General features: G+C 41.9%; 1 protein-coding gene across 4 annotated transcripts; it reads left to right on the top strand.

Moving 5' to 3' along the window:
* The first annotated feature begins 7,423 nt into the window (after nt 1-7,423).
* On the top strand, nt 7,424-11,315 carry LOC147856469 (CBS domain-containing protein CBSX5-like). 4 transcript variants are annotated; one of them, XM_087329372.1, is made up of 4 exons: nt 7,426-7,442; nt 7,478-7,601; nt 7,929-7,995; nt 10,114-11,315. In XM_087329372.1, the coding sequence occupies exons 2-4, from the start codon at nt 7,544-7,546 to the stop codon at nt 11,084-11,086; spliced, it is 1,098 nt and encodes a 365-aa protein (XP_087185498.1). In that variant the 5' UTR covers nt 7,426-7,442; nt 7,478-7,543; the 3' UTR covers nt 11,087-11,315. The 4 variants fall into 4 exon arrangements, with proteins under 4 accessions (XP_087185497.1, XP_087185498.1, XP_087185500.1 ...); XM_087329371.1 differs by having other exon boundaries at nt 7,424-7,442; nt 7,478-7,995; XM_087329374.1 differs by lacking the exons at nt 7,426-7,442; nt 7,929-7,995 and adding an exon at nt 9,467-9,542.
* Nucleotides 11,316-21,779: the final 10,464 nt, after the last annotated feature.

The following is a 21,779-nucleotide window of genomic DNA, read 5'->3' as shown; positions in this document are numbered from 1 at the left end:
GTGGCTCCCCGGTATGCACCGTTTCTCTCCGGTGATTTCTTCGAATCGGTGTCGTCGGCTCCGTTGTCCTTTCGGTAATGCCGACAATTTTTCCGGAAGTGCCCCGGCTTCCCACAGTGGAAGCAAATGGGTCTTCCTCTTGACTGCGACCGGGTCCCCGACTTCTCCCGTCTTTGCGGACTCCGGTTCCAGTGTCTTCCCCGTTCCGATTCGGTAAGCAGCGCCTTCGAGTCGGAGGCCGGTTCTTTATCTCTCCGACGCGCTTCTTCATTTAGAATACTTGTCTTTACCGTTTGTAGGGACAAGTTGTCTTCCGTGCAGGAGGTGCTGAGAGTCACCACCAAGTTCTCCCAGCTGTCCGGCAATGTACACATCAGGATGATGGCTTGCATTGCATCCTCCAACGGGAACTTGATCGCCGCAAGCTGGTTCACGAATCCCATGAACGTGCTTACGTGTTCCACCATACTCTCGCCGTCCCGGTACTTGAGATTCACAATCTTCCTCATCAGGGAGGTCCGGTTCAACGCATTCTTCCTCTCATAGAGGCCCGACAGCTTCTTCCACATCTCGTATGCGTTGGTGTCGTTCGCCACATGTTGTAGGACGCTTACATCGACGTATTGTCGGATCGTCGCTACGGCTTTCCGGTTCAGGAGCTTCCACTCCGACTCAAGTACCCCTTTCGGTATTTCCGACCTGTCAATCGGTTCGTACAGGTCCCGAACAATCAGAAGATCCTCCATCTTGATCTTCCAGTCGGCGTAATTCTGTGCATTCAGCACCATCATCATCGGCTGCCCGCTGCCGCCGCCTTCCATTTTCTGCAACAGTCGCTCTGATACCACTTTGTAAAGCTTTGACGCTATCAAATCTTTCGCCTCTCGGCCACAACCGAGACAACACGGATCAATGCAGCAGAAAAATGAAAACAGAGACACAGAGAGATGAATACACAGGGTATAACGTGGAAAACCCTAAACGGGAAAAACCACGGGAGTGCACGACTCCAACTACCACTATACACTGGAATATACAATGGCGAGCTGCAAGGCGACGACCTTGAGCTCGCTGTCCTCGCCACAGGCGGCGGTATTACACAGAGGCGTCGACCTCTTCGTTTCTCTCTCTCTCTCTCTCGGCTGCTCTCACTTCGCTCCCTCTAAGTGGAAAAACAGACAATGAGCAACAACCACATAAAACTGTTTGCCCTAAGTCATATTTATACACATATGACTTTCGGGCTATTTACAAATATAGCCTCAAGGGCTCTTGGCAAACATATTCACAAATATGTCTCCGCATCCGGATCTCTCTCCGGGTACATTCATCATCCGGTTCCGTAACCGGGGTCTTCATCATCCGGCTCCGTAACCGGGGTCTTCATCATCCGGCTCCGTAACCGGGGTCTTCATCATCCGGCTCCGTAACCGGGGTCTTCATCATCCGGTTCCGTAATCGGGGTCTTCATCATCCGGCTCCGTAACCGGGGTCTTCATCATCCGGCTCCGTAACCGGGGTCTTCATCATCCGGTTCCGTAACCGCAACCGGGCTTGCCGTCATTCATCTCCGGACATCCCATCCGGAGGGACCGTAATCCCAACAACTCCAAGCGGCTACATTCACAAGAGTGAAGTGCAACCAATTGGCTCACTTCAATGGTGATCTAGAATAGTGGAGTGCATATTTTGTTGGCATTTCTCTTCACAAAAACGATATTGACGGTGTACAGAAGAAGAGTTGTTGATAGAAACTAGATAGACGGCAACATCAGAATCGAAAGAGCCTCAAGCTCTAATAGTAGATGTTGGAGACGCGACCGTCTAGTGCGGAACAAATCAACACCATTTTTATGGAAGATCAATAAGCAGATACAATAAAGGTAGATTGATGGCAACAGAGACATAAAACAATGATCCACTTAGAACGCAAGAGAGAGAGAGAGAGACCTTGAGCACAAGATGAACTAAATTATATCAACCAACAAAACTAGGTTACAAAGTCAGTTTATATACTAACTAACTTAGGGCAACTGCCCTTCACTATTTACATAAATAGCCTAGACCTAGTGTGTACAAAAGGAGACAGTGTGAATACGTCCATTAGAGACCCGCATTCAACACCTACCACAAACGTCCCATACCGTTGGATTTTAGGATGACTAATACCTTGGAAGAGATAAACATGATCGTCGAGACGAAAGCCTAGCCCACACCACCGGTGTCTAAAACAACAACCTTCCGACATAATGTGCTTATGAGGGTAGTTAAGCCTCATATTTATACCTTTTACTAGGCCCCTTGAATAGATGCGCCTTTCTAAAAGGCTCTCCATTCATTGGTTGTCCAAATCATGATAGTGCATGCACCTATCATTCCTTCTATCCAATCACATTAGTCCCCTTTTTAACATTAGTGAACACACCCTTCACTTATGTAAATATTAGTGACCTACCCTCACCTACGTTACGTGTACATAACTGTTAGTGTTGGTTGTTTAGTGCACTTCTATACATGCATTGTTTTGTGACATAGAATGCCCACACATTAATTTTTGTTGTCCACTTCCAACAACTTTTAGGTTAGCATTTGTGTACAAGTGACAAGCCTACATGTAAATAAATGAGGACAAGAGATAAAAACCCATAATATAATGTATTGGGGCTATCCTAGTGTGGACATGTCTAAGCTATTGTGTAAAAATACAAAATTCACTTTTATGCCTTTTTACACTTCCTCTTGCTCACTTTTTAATCAGTCTGGCTAGAGCTCTTATTTCTATTTCTCTTATTAATATGTAATATCGCCCAAATGATCTTGTTTTATGTCTTAAGTCTTCTACTCAAATGCTTATGCACTTGTATAAGAATGGATCATAACTAACTGAATCATGATGTTCAACCCTTTGTGATTTCTTTACGTTTAGTCTCTTGAGTGTGTAGTTAAGTCTATTGGATAACTTCATTTCATTCTAAGTGCAGTCTTTCCTGAGAGATGTAGAGTAAGATTAACGAAGAGTTCATTGATGATAATTAACGTCCCACTAGTGGCTAAGATTTGGCAACAATTCAATTTTGGCTTAACCAGTTTGGCCTTGTCCAAACCAAACTAGTTAAGCCTTAACTCCTTTGGGAGTTTTCAAACTTGAAACAAACCGGCTCGTGAATCTGTTTAGGAACCATTTTAGACAAACCAAGTAGACTTAACTGGTTTGGGAACCAATTTAGCCCAAAACAATTCGATTTGGCTTGAGCGATCCCAAACCAAGCCCAAACTGGTTAAGGAAGTGCAAGCATGAACCGAACCGCCAAACCACCATACAATTAAAAATGGTTTAAAGACTCTGTTAATGCTTGAGCCAAGCCATTGTTGACTCCTACCAATGGTTAAGGAATGATTGACACATGTCCCTTCTTGTATCTCTGACAATAGGATACATTTGCAAACTACAACTTCCCAAATGACAATCTTGGTGTGAGAGGAGAAATCCATCGAAAGAGAAGGGTGTTGAAAGAATCTCACACATAAAATAACACCTTTTCGTGATACAAATGGAATAAATGCTTTTGCTTTTTGACAAATTGTGACATGTGATCGTTGTTCTCTTATAAGTTACGATCTAGCATATAAGTGGCGTAATCGACACAAGGAAATATATATAATAAAGTAGAACTATGTTTGCATGTTTGTCGTAAAGTGAGGAGTGCACATGAGGAAATGGGTTAAAATTAATTACATATAGGAGATTGAAGGTATGGGGAAGCATTGACTTAAGAAGAACCTAAAGACAAGAATGAAAAGACATATCTGAATTGTTATGAGTTTATACTCATTGTGGTTTGAGACTTGTTTGAACTATAAAAGGTCAAGTGAACGTCAATGAGATGAACAAGAATAATGGATATGGGTATTGGAATTTTGTCACACCAAACGCTCAAGTTTAAGGAGTGCATGCAAGGTGAAAAAACAATAAAAAGGCAGAGTGCATGCTAAAACAACCGTTACTATTTTTATTTTGCATGAACAGCTCCAAAGGCCCTAAAACTAAGGAGGAGAGGTCATTATTAGGGGAGTGGAATTTTGGATCAAGATCTATTTCTAGGTCATGATGGCTTGGGTAGATTTATAAGGAATTTGTAACCTATTTGTTCTTCTAGTCACTTTATCTACCCAATTCAAACTTGGAAGGTGTCCAACTCATCTTAATTGTACCCTATTCCATTGTTGCCTCTCTTGTTAGAGACACTTTGGCCTAGGTCACAGGTTGAAAATGCCCATCCAAGGATTCATTCCTTTTCTCATCATGATTGTGCATTTAGGTTTGGGCTTCTTGAACCTTTTTTATGAGCAAATCACACACACAGAGGTGCCAAGTCTTCAATATGAGCACATTTAAGTCAACATATTGGCATGCGCATGTGAATGTTTTAAGGGAATTATTCTGTTTGCTTTTTGTGTTTGGATCGTTAAATCAACTCTATTTTCGTACTTTTTATTGTTTTGGAAAGGTCTCCAGTCCTCAACATAGTGATGTCCTTCTATTCAACTTTCGGAAAGTTTTAGATTTTTCATGGATGTCAAACAACAAATAGTTCACCCATCATGGGGGAGTGAGTCTTAAGCATGCATAGTTTAATGTTAATATATGAAATGCCAAGAATACAATTTCTTTTCTTTCTTACCATTTTTTATTTGTCTTTGTTTTTTATCTAGTGCTCCTAGCCATGAATACTTATGGGAAGCCTTTCTCAATTTGGATTTTTACTTCTTAGTGAATGACTTCCATTAAGTTCAAACAACAACTTGCCCTATTTTGGCTAGATGGGTAGAGAAGGTAATCAAGCTCCCTTTTAAATTTGGTTGCAAGGATTAATCCAAGTGAATCCACCTACAAATTTGTAAAGCATTTAAGTGGTGAAGGAAGTTTCTATGTTAACTACAAGATTATATAACTAATACTTAAAGCTCATAGAAGTAATTAATCTTTAATCAAATAAACATTAATCTTAAGTAGGAGCCAAGAATTACCTTCAAAGATAGACTCAAGCTCAAGTAAAGAGGAAAAAAGGCATTTGTTTTTTGTTTTTTAGGGTCACAAATTTACTTTTTATATTCTTTACAAAATGGCCATTGCCATAAAGGCAGGGGATTTTCACGAAAGGTCTTCGTAAGCCACAAATTATTTTTGCATTATTACATAAGGCTTTATTTTGTACAATATGTGCCAATGCCACAAAAGAGACACTAAAAGTGTAACATATTGATTGTGCTTAACCTCGACCTATCGTGGGCATCGTGGAGGTGGACAAAACCTCATATCGGATTGGGCTTACCAAGGTAGAGAAAACCACAACTTAATGTGGGCTTATTATTTATATGAGTTAGATGGGACATCGTCCTGTAGTTGGATTGCAAACATAAAATTATGTATATGTATGAAAGGGAACACATCATTGGAGTCTTGGAAGTGTATGCGTTTGTTTTTTAAAACACTGACAATTCCTATTAATGCACCGATAAAGGTTGTTTTTTTCTCATAAATTCCTATAAAGTGATGCATGAAAAAGACAAAAATTCGCCCAAAGTAGTGCTGAAACTTTGTTATACGATCCGTAATCATTTCTCGAGACTCTGATATTGTTTACTCCTAACTTCTAAGATAATAAGATAATAAATATGTACATATTGCTCTCCAAGTTGTGAGCGGTACAACACCCACATCACGGGAGAGTCAAGAGGAGGGTACATGTGCAATGATGTCACCATGGCCCAAGATAAAGAGCACTAGAAAGTCGAATTGAGTTAAAAAGTAGGTAGTATCCAAACGTTGGCACATGAATAAAATGTGCTAAATTTGGCATTTGGGGAAGTAGAGAAAGAAGAAAAGATATATTGACGTTTTCTAAGACCAAATTTGGCCCATGAGAAAAATTCTTAGTAAATAAACATTGCTCGATGAAGAACTAAAAGGCAATCCAAATGTGTTGAATGGTAGTCTGAGTGGTTACTAGTACAAAATGTTGGTAGGCAATAATCATGCGTATTAACAAGATGTATAGGCTTGACATAGCCACCCTCGCACCCCACCCCTTCTCTCCTCGTGGCTACATAAAAATGTAAGTTAAGCCTCTATGCACAAGATGTGAACTCAATTAGCTCAACCCTCTTCTTAATATAATCTCAAGTGTCTTGATACAATCCAAAGTTTCATCGGCATATAATCCATATCACCTTAATACAATTCAAAAGGTTCTCCTTACAATGTTGAAAGCATTTCCAAACGAAGCCAAACTTTCTTCTTGAGGCAGTCCTAAGCGTCCAAACAAAATCTAGATTTTCTAGTTAAATGACGGTTTGCCATAAGAGTCTCAAAACAACCAAAGTTTCTTCATTGCACAAAATCTCGCTATTATCAGACATGAACCAAAATTTTATTCTTCAACACTGTCCTCCATATCATCTTCTTCATAGAATCTGGATCATCTTAACACATCTAGACAAAACATCCTCTTCCTCCTCCGTTTCATAGAGTGCCTCGAGCATCATAACACAAAATCCGCTGAGATTTCTTCTTCTTCAAGGAGCAAGCCAAACACTCTGCGTGTTTGATGTCGTAAGGAAGTCCGGAGGTGTTTGAATGTGAAACGAGACCTTGGTACAAACATAAGGAAGTCTTGTAAGCTCCGCCGGGAGGCAACCAAAACATTGGATAAGCCTTTCTTCTCAATTACCACAACAATTGTCAATAACTACACACACACAAGTCACTTATGGCTTGGGCTCTAAACCAATTTTACTCACCTCTCTATTAGATACTTCATCGAGATATCTCTTAATTCACTAGATGATGCCGCCACTGTGGAATGAATGTAGGGGGGGTTGAACCCATGACTACCTGGTCTACATTGGGCAACCTTAGCAACTGAGCTACATCCATTTGGGCATTCTCTTTTTATTATTATTGTAATTACCTTACCCTAGTGGTAAGTTGTTAACACTACAAGCACTGCATTTTGGGTTTGAAACCCAACTTCCTCACCTCTCTATTATATACTTCTTATATATCTCTTAATTCACTAGATGCCACTGTGGAATGTAGGGGTTGAACCCATAACCACCTGGTCTCCATTGGGCAACCTTAGCAACTGAGCTACATCCATCTGGGCATTCTCTCTCTCTCTCTCTCTCTCTCTTAAGTGTTGTCTTCACACACACACACCCACACACATTCTCTCTCTCTCTCTCTCTCTCTCTCTTAAGTGTTGTCTTCACACACACACACCCACACACATTCTCTCTCTCTCTCTCTCTTAAGTGTTGTCTTTACACACACCCCTCAGACACACAGACAGTCTCTCTTTCTCTCTCTCTCTCTTAAGTGTTATCTTCACACACACCCCTCACACACACAGACAGTCTCTCTCTCTCTCTCTCTCTCTTAAGTATTGTCTTCACACACACCCTCACACACAAACAGTCTCTCTCTCTCTCTCTCTCTCTCTCTCTCTCTCTCCAGTTTCTGAAGATATCTCTGGCTCTGGCTATGGCTATGGCTATCGTCCAGTTCCTGTCCTCCCACGTCGTCTCCGACCTCACCATTGGTAAGCCCCCTCTCCTCTGTCTCTCTTCCTCTTCCTCTCTCCTCCATGCACTCTCCCTCCTCCGCTCTCACGAAGAGCCTTCTCACTCCATCATCGCTGTCTGGGACTGCATCCTTCCTCACCAAAACCCCAATCCTAACCCTAACCCTAACCCTAACCCTAACCCTAGCCGTAGCCCTTTCCATAGCCACATACTCCATGGATCTTCTTGCTGTTTCTGTGTTGGTAAAGTCTCTCTTCAGCACATTATCTGCTTCCTTGCTTCTGATTCCAACCTCTGCAACCTCCCTTCTGTTCTTGATCAACCTCTCTCTTGCCTCCTTGAAGATACAGAGAAAATCTTGAGCGACAGTAACTACACTGCGTCTGTCCGTCATATTGATCCAGATGCAAGGTAAAAACAAAAAACTCCCTTCTTTTTTTCTATCTTCACCGTAGGATTTCTTCTTATCATCGTTAAATAAAAGTATCAGGGGAAGAATAAAAGTTCACGTCAAAAAGAAGATTGTCAGAAAAAGACTGCAGCAGATTACGGTTACTTCACATTGATTTTGCTTCCTCGTTTTTTCTTCAACTAGTCTTTAATAGGATGTCTTCAAATTTTCATTACGCATTTCTGGAAAATTTCTAGTTTTCCTTTTCCTCTAACATCCCGATTATTTTCGTTTAAACTTTCTAGCCTTCTTCATATCGTTGTACATCAAAGTCATAAGAAGATTGTAACCTAGATTTCCTGTTCTATTCTACCGAGAGGATTATTCATTGACGGTAAAAAAATTAGAAACTGATTTTCACATTTTCTTTCTATCATCGTTGATTTTTCGTCTCTATATTTTCCTTCATTTTCGTTTAATCGTTTATAGATGTAATAGATCAGAGATAGAGAGGTATCTGTTAAAGAAAGGAAACGTTTCTCTGTACGAAATAAGTAGTTTGGACCTTGACGATGGAAATACTAATAACTAGCTTCTTTTTCTTCACCATAACTCACCCTAGGTCAGGTTCGAAACAAACTGCGTCAATGAAATAGATAAAGAAACAAGCCCCCCTATACGGAATATTGAATTTTCTATTATGGTAGATTCGAAGCTTGATAAGGAAACGCAGTTTTGAGTCTTAGATTAGATCGAGAAACGGGGCTCTGCTACAGTTGCCTAGCTTGAATTGAAGATCAACAAAGAAAATGTAGTCGAACCAGACATTGAATCGTGATTTAGTAAAGAAAAGATGTTCTGTCTAGGACTTTGCAGTGGCTTTGAATGTTAACAAATTGCAGTCTAAAATCAGATCTTGAATAATCTATCATGAAGCTTTGAAGATTAACGAAGAATTTTGGTTAAATAGACCATGAATTTGCGTAGTTATAACACTAGCATAGATTGAAACTTGAAGATTAATGAAGCAATGCTGTCTGATCAGATATGATAACTTGAATTAGATCAAAGGAAAAAGGCTCTTTATAATACAAGTATGGCTTACAAGTAAGCTATTTAACATTGAGCTAGACTAAAAAATCAGTAGAAAAGCTTGATTATTTTAAGAAATGCAAATTTGGACCTTGCAGTATACAATCAAGCCTCATGAATCAATAGATCTTCCTTAAAGCTAAAAATCGTTTGATGGTTGAATGATGATACAAAAGAAAGACTTTTGAAAATGAACTCATCATCATGCTTTGATTTGGAAAGGTGTCTTAACTGGTTAAGATTGTACACTCAGATCTTCTGTTTTGTCTTAATAGCAGATAATTCAGCTAGAGAGGATAATAGTAAATTGTCAACAAACCAGCATTGGACTTCTGATCTTGAGGATTTTTTAGTATTTAGCTAATCTATAACTAGATATTTGGCCTATTTTTTGTTTAGGCCATCTTAATAGTGCTGAACTCAAACAGGCAAGCTGATGCAGAAAGTTTTGTTCTATTCCATAAAGTTTCACATGGTAAACTTGTCATCTCTGACTTGTTAGCTATGAGAGAGTTTGTTCTCAATTTATTCACAGATTTGTTTGATTATGTGTATGCATATTCTGCAGTAGTAGTATATAATGGCCATTGTGATTTCATATGATCACATGATAAATTTGTTTGTTTCTTCCATTGTCCATTTATATACCCATCGTGTATTCTTCGCCATTACTACTGGTGTATAATATGCAGATTGTATCCACATGATTATAATGTAAACCCTTTCCCCGTTTATATTTGTTCATTGTTACACTTTCTATGGATGCAGAGAATATTGTGTATTCTGAATCTGCACTGGTGTTGTATATACCAATAGCCACATAGTGTATCCATGTCATATGGTATATCACTGCGTCAAGGTCTGGATCCTTTCCTGTTTTCACAATTTATATGGTGATTCTTCTGCCCTGGTGGTGTATAAGCTATAGTTAAGACCTGGTTTATATATTTGGGCATGCTAAGTTTATTGTGTTAGTGTATAGTTTGTTTAGGCATTGATTTTGTATATGTAAAGTTTATATTGAGTCAATTTCTGTATTGTTACAGCTTGCTAGAGGCGCTGGATCTTATGGTGGGAGGTGTTCAGAACCTTGTGGTGCCTGTACCCAGAGAGAGTTCAAGGCTCAGAAAACATTTGATGGGGTCAAACAAGCCAGTTCTTGGGGCTAGATCAAATTCTCTGGATTCCGCACATTTTCCTCCATCACCCATGAGTCACAATGGCCAAGAGTATTGTTGGCTAACTCAAGAAGATATGCTTCGATTTTTGCTTGGTTCAATCAGTGTTTTCTCTCCTCTTCCTTCAATGAGTGTATCCGAGCTCGGAGTGATCAGAACCGATGTTGAAATGATAGAGGTTGATGATGATGCATCGTCGGTTCTGGAAATGATCAAAGCGGCATGCCATGGCATGTTGCCAGTGGCTGTGGTGAATAATAATAGTAATAATGGATGTGGCCAAAAGCCAGATGAAGAAATCATTACACTAGTGGGCGAGATATCTTGCTCTAGCATGCAGATCTGCAATGAGGTCGCAGCTCTTGCGTTGGCTACACTTTCAGCAGGCGAGTTTCTAGTCTATACACAAGTCTGCAACAATCCACCTGATACTATGGTTGAGACCATAAAAATGAGAGTGTGTCAAAAGCTCTCAGATAACCATGGAAGCTGGCATATGCAACCACCTCTCTGGATGCTCAATGATGTTAACAGAATGCTTAAAGACCTTGACACTAGGGATGAGTTGTCGTCATCGGGTAATTCTTCATCGGACGATGAGCATGGTAGAGGTAAAGGGAGCTTTCACATTGCAAAGTTCAAGGGGAGTATGAAGAGACCTTTTGGTGGACCTTTGTTTTGCAACCCGAAAAGCTCACTAATTGCAGTCATCTTGCAATGCCTTGCTCATCGAGAAGACCATGTTTGGGTTCTTGGAGATGATGATCACCTCATTGGTGTTGTCACCTTCTTGGATATCCTTACTGTCATGGCAAAGCATTCAATCATTTCGAAACAATGATGATGACCGTATTGGTGGTGTTCCCCCCGTGGATATAAGGCATCCAATCATTTCAATACAGACATTAAAGAAAACCTACTCACCTAATTTTATATTCTTTCTCTCTCGCATAATATCTATATATAGAGATAGATATAGAGATAGAGAAACTTTCCTCTATGGGGCTCCTAAAAACCAAGGAGAATTGTGTGTATGTCCACCATATATATATATATATGTATTCTTTTTATATGCGTGTGCACTTTGACTACATATATGTATTCTTTATTTATGTGTGTTTGTCGATTGTGTAGGCGTGGCCCTAAGGCTATGTTCTCTACACCTTCACTAATGAAGAAATGCCCTTTTCTTGTTGCCAATTCGGATTAAGGTAGATGTGAGTATGGTACATTATATACAAAAAGCATGTAGGACCGTGTTTGGTCCATTAGGCAAAAAGTGTGTAGGCATGGTTGGCGGCTTCGCCAATCTTGGCACCATTATATATGTACATAAATATCAATACTTTTCTAATATAAACTTTGTTAACGCCAATAAGAGGATTTCTAACACTGAATATTTTGTCTCTTTTGACAAATTGTATGAATTATATGTTGAGAAAGATGTCAATAATTGTTGCTTCATATGATGATTGGAGTTGGGCATTTGCCTGATGATATCCTGTCAACATCCTCTCTCCATAATGGGTATGTTCAAGTCAACTATAGTTAGTATTATTTCCATTTCGAAAAATATGTGTGGGTTGATTGCTTCATATGATGATTGGAGTCAGGCATTATGCGTCATGATATCCTGTCAACATCCTCTCCATAATGGGTGTGTTCAAGTCACAACTATAAGTGTACATCATACTGGTTGGTACTTTCATTTCCAAAGAATCTTGATTCATCATAGATCAATGCCATATATATATTATGTGCCCTAGATATGTCAAAAATGTGGTTCAGAGCATTACAGATGGTTATTGAGAATTTTTCCTGAACATAAGAACGATAAGAATTTCGCCTCAAGTTATGCCCCCTCATCGCACCAAAATATATTTGGTAATATTTATCTATTTATAGCTTTTTCGGAAATTGAATTCCTCACGCCTACCCATTTACCTTGGTCTCATTTCCGACGGGATATTCATTTTCATTGTTTTGTCCCAACCCTCCACCCATATGTTCACTTTCAATAGCTAGTTGATCAAATGGCACAAATGACAGACAAATCTTCATAAATCCATGCTTTCTGATGTTTTATGTAAGCCAAGATTACAAAGATGCATGAATCATGTAGCTGAAAATCATGGAAAGGCACCTCGAAAAACAAAGTGTTATATATTTTGGCTAAAAATACTTTAAAACAAACAAAGTGTTATATATTTTAGCCACCTTGAAAAACAAAGTGTTATATATTTTGGCCCAAAGTATTTTAGCTAAAATACTTTAAAACAAACGCTAAAATACTTTGGGCCGAAATCATGGAAAGGCACAATTACAAAATAAGCTTTTTTAATGTTATATATTCATATCTAACCTTTTATAAGAAGTTTTATAAGAAGTCATTACAAATAAGCAAAGTTTTGTTTTGCCACTCATCTAACGAGGTGTATTTGAAATAATGGATCTTTAAGAAACGGGGGGAGGGGGGTTATTTAGCGTAATTATATAATCCATGGTGCTTTTTACTACAAAAGATAGATTAGATGATGGAGAACAACTAAGGGCATGAGGCGAGTTTTAAGGTTTAGACGACTAATAACTTGATGATGTAAAGTTCAGCACTACTAAATAAAGATAGATGATGGAACATCTAGATCATGAGGTGAAGGTTAAGAAGACTATATAACTTGACAGAGAATTATTGGGCTTTCGGTATTTGTTATCAGATGGAGATACATAAAACAAGAAGGCTTCCGGCTGTGGTGCTCGAGGACCGACTTCCCCATCCCCTCCTAATTACTAGTTGATACATCAGGTCCCGGAAAAGAAACCTGAGGTACCGGGGTAGGAGATAATGCCATTCCTGTCCATGATTTCAGTTCCGACCCTATCTAGCAGTAATTACATCGGAAGCAAGAGCTTGGAAATGTTGGTAGGAGCTTATGTTGCCGGATTTGCCAGCACCGACCCTAACACATCCAACACTTGATTGATATGATAACACATGATAGATCCATCCAGCACACCTTTGCACAGGCTATCACTAGTATTGTCTGACGTTATGAGTTGCGCATTGTTCAACGTTATGTTGTCGGCCGCATTGTTCACGACTTGTAACCGTAAGTCCCTCAACAAAGTGGGAAGCTGCGTGCCTATAGGCAGCATCCGGAAATCTTGCAGGGTGAGGTTGGCAATGATGATGTGGGCTCGGACGAGGTTCCAGAGAACTGTCCGGGGGAGGTTTCCAGACGGCATCGTCGTGTTTCCCATGGAGGCGTTTCCCAATGGCATCGACATGTTGCTGATTGAGAAGTTTGCTAGTTCGGACGCGAAGTTCGCGATTCCTTGATCATCTGGCAATAACAGTGTCAAGGGGGTGTTAGTGAGGATGTCTCTCAGAGAAGCTACAATTAGTGCTGCGGTGTTGAGGCCCGCACGCCTGATGGCATTCACCAGAGCAAGGATAACATTTGTTGGGAGCATATCTGGTGGTGTTGATGGTGGTGGTAGAGGTGGTTGTGATGGTGGTGTTGGTGGTGATGGCATTTCTGGTGGTGTTGATGGTGTTGGCATTTCTGGTGGTGTTGATGGTGATGGTGATGGTGTTTGTTGTGCATGGAGCATCAGAGGAACAATTGACAGTGACAAACACGCAATCATGCTGATGACGATCGACAACATGTAACCCTCCTTTATCATTGTGATTGATTGATTGATTGATTGGTAGTGTGGTGTTGGTGTTGGATCAACCAGTATTAGCTACAAAATTATTTACATAGCAAATAATTCATTAAAACATCAGAGAGAAAGTGTTAAATCATCACCGTTTTCATATCAGGTGCAAATTAAAGATATCATTCTTTTGATTATCACGTGAGGGGGGATTTTGATTTTCACAGCAGATTTAAGAACTTAATGGATAGCTGAGAAGAGAAAGAAATGGCAAACATGGAAAGGTAAATATATACCTGAAGATTTGCACTGGCAAAAAAGACAAGGGAGAGGAGGAACACAAGAAGTATATTGTTGAAGAAGAGACGGAAAGTTTCAGGGGTTTGATGAGTTAATTACAAACAATTATAATTCAAATTCATGCAACTCAAGCATAAAGAGTCTATTTAGATCCAAGACCATACGGTCTTGATTTGGAAACTAATCTTTCCTAATTTGGAAAGTGCTCTTGAAACTCTTATCACGTAAACGAAACCAAAGTTAAAACAAATTGTAATGCATACTATTCTTGTTGTGGTTGATGTGTTTGATTACACAACTATAATGATCATGTGGTCGATCATATAAAATTTGGAAGTTATCCAAACTCATGGTTACATACTTGTGCTCGAATATGATAGGGATTGTGGCTGAACCAAATAATGAAACCATATAATTGTGCAAGGTCCGATGGACCATGTGCGTTAAACAACCGTGTTCAAATATAGTCACACATAAGATGATTAGAAAGGATCTTCATGATCAAGGTTGTACGCATTGCCCCGTCATTAGAACTCTATATTGGATTGGTATATTTGTATTCTATGTTGGGGGATTTTCCACCTATGAAGACTACTCAATTTCATGAAGTCCCATGCAGGTTCCTTTATTATGGCCTTTGACCCAAGGACAATCAAATAAAACCTTTTGTCACATTTGTGTGAAAGTGTCTGAATATGTTGATGGGTGGCAACCAAACACTTCAATGTATCAATAATCTAAGTCTTGTTATATTAGGTACAAGTTTGCTCGCCAAGTGAAGAACATTGGTAAAAATTCAATAGATTAGATTGGGGTCAAGGGAGGGGACATAATGAGATTCTAAGGGTATCTAGCCAAGTTTAAAGGATATGGAGACACAATGCTTGCCAAATTAGGCTTGGATGTTAATAGGAAAGCAAAGAGGACATTGTTGGACACACACCACATGCAAATGGAGTGGTTGAAGTGTAGGTATTGTAATCATATGATACACGACATCCACCACACTCGCCCGCTACAATATGAGTGGTTCATTGCAGTGTCCATGTATTACTCTATGGGTTGTATCGAATTCCTGGTACGAGCATACCCATATAATATCTCGTGGTAAGTTATATCGTAGTATTTTACACACGATGATAACATGTGAAGGTTAACTGAGAGTGTAAAGAAGGGAAGGATTACTTTTAATCCTTGGGATTGAGACAACCCATTAAGGTCAAGTGTGAACTTACATGGGGCCTTAGGTTTGACTATAAATATGAGGCCTAACTACCCTCATTTGACATATTATTGACTATGTCGAGACTCTGACCTCGTGGTGATCAAACTCTTGTAGCAAGCACACTAGTACCAAGTACAACTCAATGCCACGACAGTGGTATGGGACGCCGATTGAGGCTCGAGTTTGTTTCGATCCCTTTGCTTGGGGGTGGTTAGGTGGATCGACAACCTTCTTTCTCTCTCCTCTCTTATCTATCTATCTATTATTTCCTTATCATATGTTTACATTAGGATTAAGCTCTGATATGAGCATGACCATATAATATCTTGTGGTAAACACAAGGATAACATGTAAGGGTTTTGAGATTATAAAGAAAGGAAGGATTACTTACCGCGAGATATTATATGGTCATGCCCGTAACAATTCCACTACAATAGGTCCTTGCCATATATGTCTTCCTTAGGTGGATTACAAACGTTGGCACACAACATGCAAAGCTACTCATTAATCAGGGGAGAGTATGATGGGAAAATTCCCCTCTCACTTCAACACTACTAGAGGTGTGGTCTATACACTAATGGTGGCTAATCATAAGTTTCCATTATGATGATTAGTGCTCAATGATGTTTGGGCTCAACCTCAACCTAGTGCACCATGGTGTTTTGTTTAGACGAGCAACTTGTACCTAAGATGTATCATGGGGTGAAGACTAGAGACATAAACCACACATTTGGACAATGATATGCAATTATGTTGGACCAGTGTCTAATGCCAAGACATCTATTGAACTATCCAACTTCTAGGGTGTCAACATGTGGATAGTTCTCCTTGGGCTTGTTAGATATTCCCAAGGTTGATCCACACAACAGTATAACAGATGCTCTGATGGATATCTGGTGGATCTATTGCTCATAATATTGTTTTTCTTGAGAGGTATGGAAGGGAAAGCCTCACTTTGGGAGCTGGATTCTAATTATTCCTTACATGTTGGGAGTAATGGTGATGATTATAAGAAGTTGCTTTAAAATGTGGACTTAACTAAGGACTTCGTTTTAGCTGCACATACCCAATTATGTAAAGTTTACAAAGGAATATGCTTGTGGATGAGGCTGAGAGGATGCCATATGAAAACATGTTTGTTGGAATTGTTTTGTATGTTGTAGCTAATATGCCTTTTAAAAAACTAATGGAAGTATATTTTGTTTTGAAAAATAAAAATAAAAATAAAATTGTAAGCTTATGGGCAGACAAGCTCAAGTTGTAGCCTTCGGGTGTTTTTCCTTAATACTACTGAAGAAAATCTTTGAAGGAAAATAAAACATGTGGAAAGTTCTTGCCATATCTATCTTTGTTGTAAGTGGCTTATATTACTAAGGGTTCCCATACCCTAACCTAAATTCTCCCTTTAGCCTTCTAAGAATGCCATGTTGTGATTTAGTGATTAAGGCTTCTTTGAGAGTAAGGTTTACCAATTGTGACAAAACATGTTGGAAGCATCTTTCTCTAGAGGATTAACTTAGTATGTCAACATACTTCTTTTAAGGATAACGTGATCTTCGGGATTAAGCTTTTTGTAGGAGAGTGGCATCCACTTCATTGTCCAAATTTGTATTTTTATGTCTCCCAAACTTCTACATCTATTGCACTTGATACTTTGTCTCGTGTTTGACCATGGTTGGCCTTGGGGGACTCTTATTTGTTGAACCTATCTAGGCCCAAACTACAAAAGTCATTGGTGTACTCTTCTTTTTGTTCTTGAACATATTTTTCAACTTTTTCTATCTTTGCTCTAGAGTTAGGGTATGCACCCTACAATGGTAGTACCAAAACTTCACCTTATGAAGTAAGAATGATTTCATCAAAACAATGAGGGTCCCTTCGAATACACCGAGAAATGTTCCACTAACATATCGATTCTCCTCATCCTGTATATGGATGATATGTTGATTGTAAGGAAGTGAAATGATGAAATTTGAGATTTGAAGTAAAACATGAGCAAAGGCTCAACATTAAGAATTTTGAAGTAATAAAGCATATCTTAGCCATTAGGTACGTGGATCACTCAAGATACAAAGTAACAAGGCTTTCATGTCCCAAGGTGATACATAACTAAGTTGCACGAACATATTAACATGCATGGAATCAAGAGTCTCAATATGTCACTCTTAGCCCAAGTGATGCGATTGATCAAGGACTACCCAAACTTGAATATGCAAAGGAACATGTGGATAGTTCCATGGGCAATGTTGTTGGAAGTTTGATGTATGCAATGGTGGGTATTACACTTGTCATGGCATTTATGGTAGGAATAGTTGGTACATTCATGTTGTTACCGGCCGGCAAGGAGTCCAAAATACGGAGTGAAGGAATTAATTATATATGGTTGTAAATGAGGATAGTGTGGACGGACGGACTGGAAACGGTATGCCGTTCCAGATCCGGACGGATCCCGAATAGGTGCGAGGGGCACCGTTTTGTACTACGGGCCGGAAACCTATTTAAAGGCCCGGACCCCATTGTAATGACAGCGGATAATTAATAGAGATTATGATGTTTATACTTCTGTCTTGATTTCCGTTCTGTAATCACTGTTATATCTTACGCGTGTAATTAACCAAAGCAATCTAATCGTGTAACCTACGTAAGTCGGTGTAATCGTTGAATCTTGATCCTATGCCGTAATCACCCTTTGGTGAAGTGTCTCCGTGACACCTTGTGTTAGGCCTTGTCCGGCTAAGCGAATAACACAGTTTTGGCGACCACGATTCCTGCTTTCTCGCAGCGAACGACGGTAATGGATGACTAGACCAACGCACGACTTGGTTACAGACCGAGCTCGACGCATCGCCGAACGGCAAAGACGGCGTGAGACTTTCCAGCAAGCAGCGCAGGAAATTCGCTCGGATCGATCGTTCTCCAACGAGATCCGGAGAGTCGCGGAGGAATCTCTCCGGTTACGGCAAACTCGCGACCAGGACGACGGAAGCAGTCTAAGTAGTCTCCGGGAAACCGAACGACTCCTGGAGGCGCTGGCAAGCGGAGAAAACGAGGCAGAAGCCTTTTCAGCCTACGAATCAGATTCCGAAGGGGGATACAGCGTGCACACGAACTACCGGAGCAGCAACGATACCCCCGGCGGCCCGGAAGACGACGGATCGGATACCGTGCCGACTCCAGAACCGGAACAGCTCAACCAGGGCTATCCGGAACCGCAAACGGAAGCCGTCAACCCACCAACACCGGAAGCGGAAGAAGCAAAGCCACCAACACCAACGAAAGAGCCGGCAAAGGTACCGGAAGAAGAGCCGGAAAAAGAATCGGAAAAAGGACCGGCAAAAGAACCGGAAGTGGAACCGGAGAAAGACCCGGAAAAATATCAACAAACGCCACTAAACCGCGGCTTAATACTGGACGACGACATGCCGTTCCAATACTCAAAGTACCGCGATGATCCGGATGCGGAAGCGCATGTGGATGACTTCGAGCAGACATGGGAAGCAAATCACACGTCCCAGCGAATGACACCGGAGGAAGAAGAACGCTCGAAGATAGCGGAATTCGGAGTCACGTTGGAGGGACCAGCGACACGATGGCGGCGGTCGTAGGACCCGGCGACCATCACAACATTTGCAGAATTAAAAGCAAAATTCTTGCATTTTTTCCACAAGGAGGTCGACCAGACGACAATGGTGGGCCTGTTTTATACGATCCGACAGGAGGCAGGGGAAAGCATTCCCCAATTCGTCATCCGTTTCCAACGAATGCATAGCCAGCTTGCCCGTGCACCCCCGGAGGAGGAATTACGGACGATATTTTTAAACGCACTCCGGGAACCGTTACGTACGGTGTGTACGGTAATCGACTTTCGAGGATGCACCATCGACCAGGTCATTGACCGGGTCAGAGAAATGGAAAAGACAAGCTCATGGCTTACGCTGGGAACACTACAACGGGCGTTACCCACCGAGGAAGATCTCCGGTTCCGGCAGGCAATTCAATGCACAATCTGCTTGAATGCCGGACACTCGGCAGTAGAGTGCACCATGCGCACTCAGTGTGTGATTTGTCAATCCAAGAGTCATACAACGGACCGGTGCGAGTACAACCTGTTAAATCGACAAGCACCACCCGTCCGACGGATCGAGCCAAGAAGCAGCCGAGACGAAGATGACGATCGTTGGCAAAGAGGGAACCGGTACCCACCGGCACAAGATGTCCGGTACGGAGACAGGCAAGAGAATGATGGCCGGTACGGGAATCGGCGTGATAACTACGACCGGTATGAGCGATCGGACTGTTATCGAGAGCCCAACAGGCGACACGAGCAATACGACAGAGACCATTCCCCTGGTTACCGAAGGCACCAGGAGGACTACGGCCGATGTTACGATCCACCACGGCCGGACTACCGAAATAAACATAAGAATAATAAGAAACGTAACTTCAAGAAAGGTGGTCACCCTAGGGACCCGGAACATGGAATCCCAAGGAGCCAACCGGCACAGAACGCACCACTCGCTACGGGACCAACTCCGGCTACCAGCAATGCTGAATCCAGCAATACCCGTAAAGAGTACTGCTACTACTGCAGGCAGGAAGGCCACTACAGTAACCAGTGCCCGGTAAAGAGCTACGAGAAACGACCAGCAGTTAATATGGTGGTTCCGGAAGTGACGGATGTACAGCAAGTAACCACACGGTCGAAAGGCATGGCCAAAGAGTGGGAAACACAAGAGGCCATACGAAAACAGGCGACGGAATGGGTGAAGGAAGCCAATGAAAAGAACGTCGCGGACGCGGAACGGCAAAAGGCAAATACCATAGGGAGTGCCGGCGGTAGCCACCCAGAAAACGAGACATGGCAAGCACTGCAAGAATGTCAGATCACGTTGCCGTTAGGAAGACTCTTGCAGCTCGTGCCGCGATTTACGGAAGGGCTAAAAACGGGCATGACAGACGGCATAGCCCCGCCGGCACCAGTCCTCTTCTCGAACCCGGAGGAGGGACCGACGGTGGTGGACACTAGTAGTCCGGCGATTACAGCTATTGTCAAAGGGCACGAACTTCCCGGCACAGTAATCGATGGAGGTTCCGGGGTGAACGTAATAAGCCTCCGTACGTGTGATGCCTTGGGAATACATGAATGGGAGCCATGCCCGTTCTGGCTACGGATGGCGGATACAAGTTCGGTACGGCTGACGGGCTTAATACGGAAATTGGAAGTCACCATAGGAGGCCACACATTTCACATCTCGGCTGTCGTGCTGCAGCTACAGGCGCAAGGCGCGTACCCTCTGTTGCTGGGCAGACCATGGTTGAAAACAGCACACATCAAGCAAAATTGGCGGAAAAATATGATCACCTTCCGGCGCGGAAAAGCCAAGGTCCGGGTACCGACACAACCACGGACGAGCAACGGTAAGGAATGCACACCGCTGTATGCGGAATGTGTAAACATGCTTGAAGGATTGGCAGACGACGAAGAAGCCCAGTACTTGGAGGAACACCCGAAGATCGTACCACTCTTCGAGATCGACGTAGCTGAAGCCGTAGCCCCATACTTGCCGCAGCGGGACGACACCGAAGCCGAACCAGACAAAGATGCGATTCGGGAATTACGGCAAGCACAGGAAGCATTGGAACGGGAAATGGCCGTTTCCCAACGGGTAAAAGCATCCCAGCTCGACGAAGTGAACCTAGGAAGCAAGGACGAATCAAAGCCGGTTCACATCGCCAAAGAAATGAAGCCGGAAGATAAAGCGGCGATGATCAAACTTCTCACGGAGTTTCGCGACGTATTCGCCTGGTCATACGAGGACATGCGAGGGCTGGACCCTCAGTTATATCAGCATCAGATCCACTTAGGCAAGGACGCGAAACCAGTGGCGCAAAGACGATACCGAATGAACCCCAACTACGCCGCCAAAGTGAAGGAGGAAATCGACAAACTCCTAAGAGTGGGCTTCATCCGGCCGGTAAAGAAAGCGACGTGGCTGAGCCCCATCGTCGTCGTCCCAAAGAAGAACGGTAAAATCCGTGTGTGTGTAGATTACAGGAAACTAAATGCCGCCACAATTACGGATGCATTCCCTCTTCCGTTCACGGACGGAGTACTGGATGCCGTCGCCGGTCATGAAGTTTATAGCTTTCTAGACGGGTTCAGCGGGTACAATCAAATTCGGATGCACCCGGACGACCAGGAGAAGACAGCGTTCGTCACCGAATGGGGGGTGTTTGTGGCCGAAGTCATGATGTTCGGCCTAAAAACGGCACCAGCAACGTTCCAACGAATCATAATGGAGATCTTCGGCGAATACATTCCTGCCTTCATGCAAGTTTTCCTGGATGA

The sequence above is a fragment of the Azolla caroliniana genome, unplaced genomic scaffold, assembly GCF_043228905.1.
Source record: "Azolla caroliniana isolate FFs.n. ecotype wild unplaced genomic scaffold, voAzoCaro1.0.p SCAF_13, whole genome shotgun sequence".
Taxonomy (NCBI): Eukaryota; Viridiplantae; Streptophyta; class Polypodiopsida; order Salviniales; family Salviniaceae; genus Azolla; species Azolla caroliniana.
This window is presented reverse-complemented; position numbering and strand designations above follow the sequence as displayed.

Coding starts and splice junctions, on each gene's coding strand:
- LOC147856469 (XM_087329371.1), top strand. CDS start 7,544: ATGGCTATGGCTATCGTCCAGTTCCTGTCCTCCCACGTCGTCTCCGAC. Junction 7,996..10,113: donor CATATTGATCCAGATGCAAG/GTAAAAACAAAA, acceptor GTATTGTTACAG/CTTGCTAGAGGCGCTGGATC.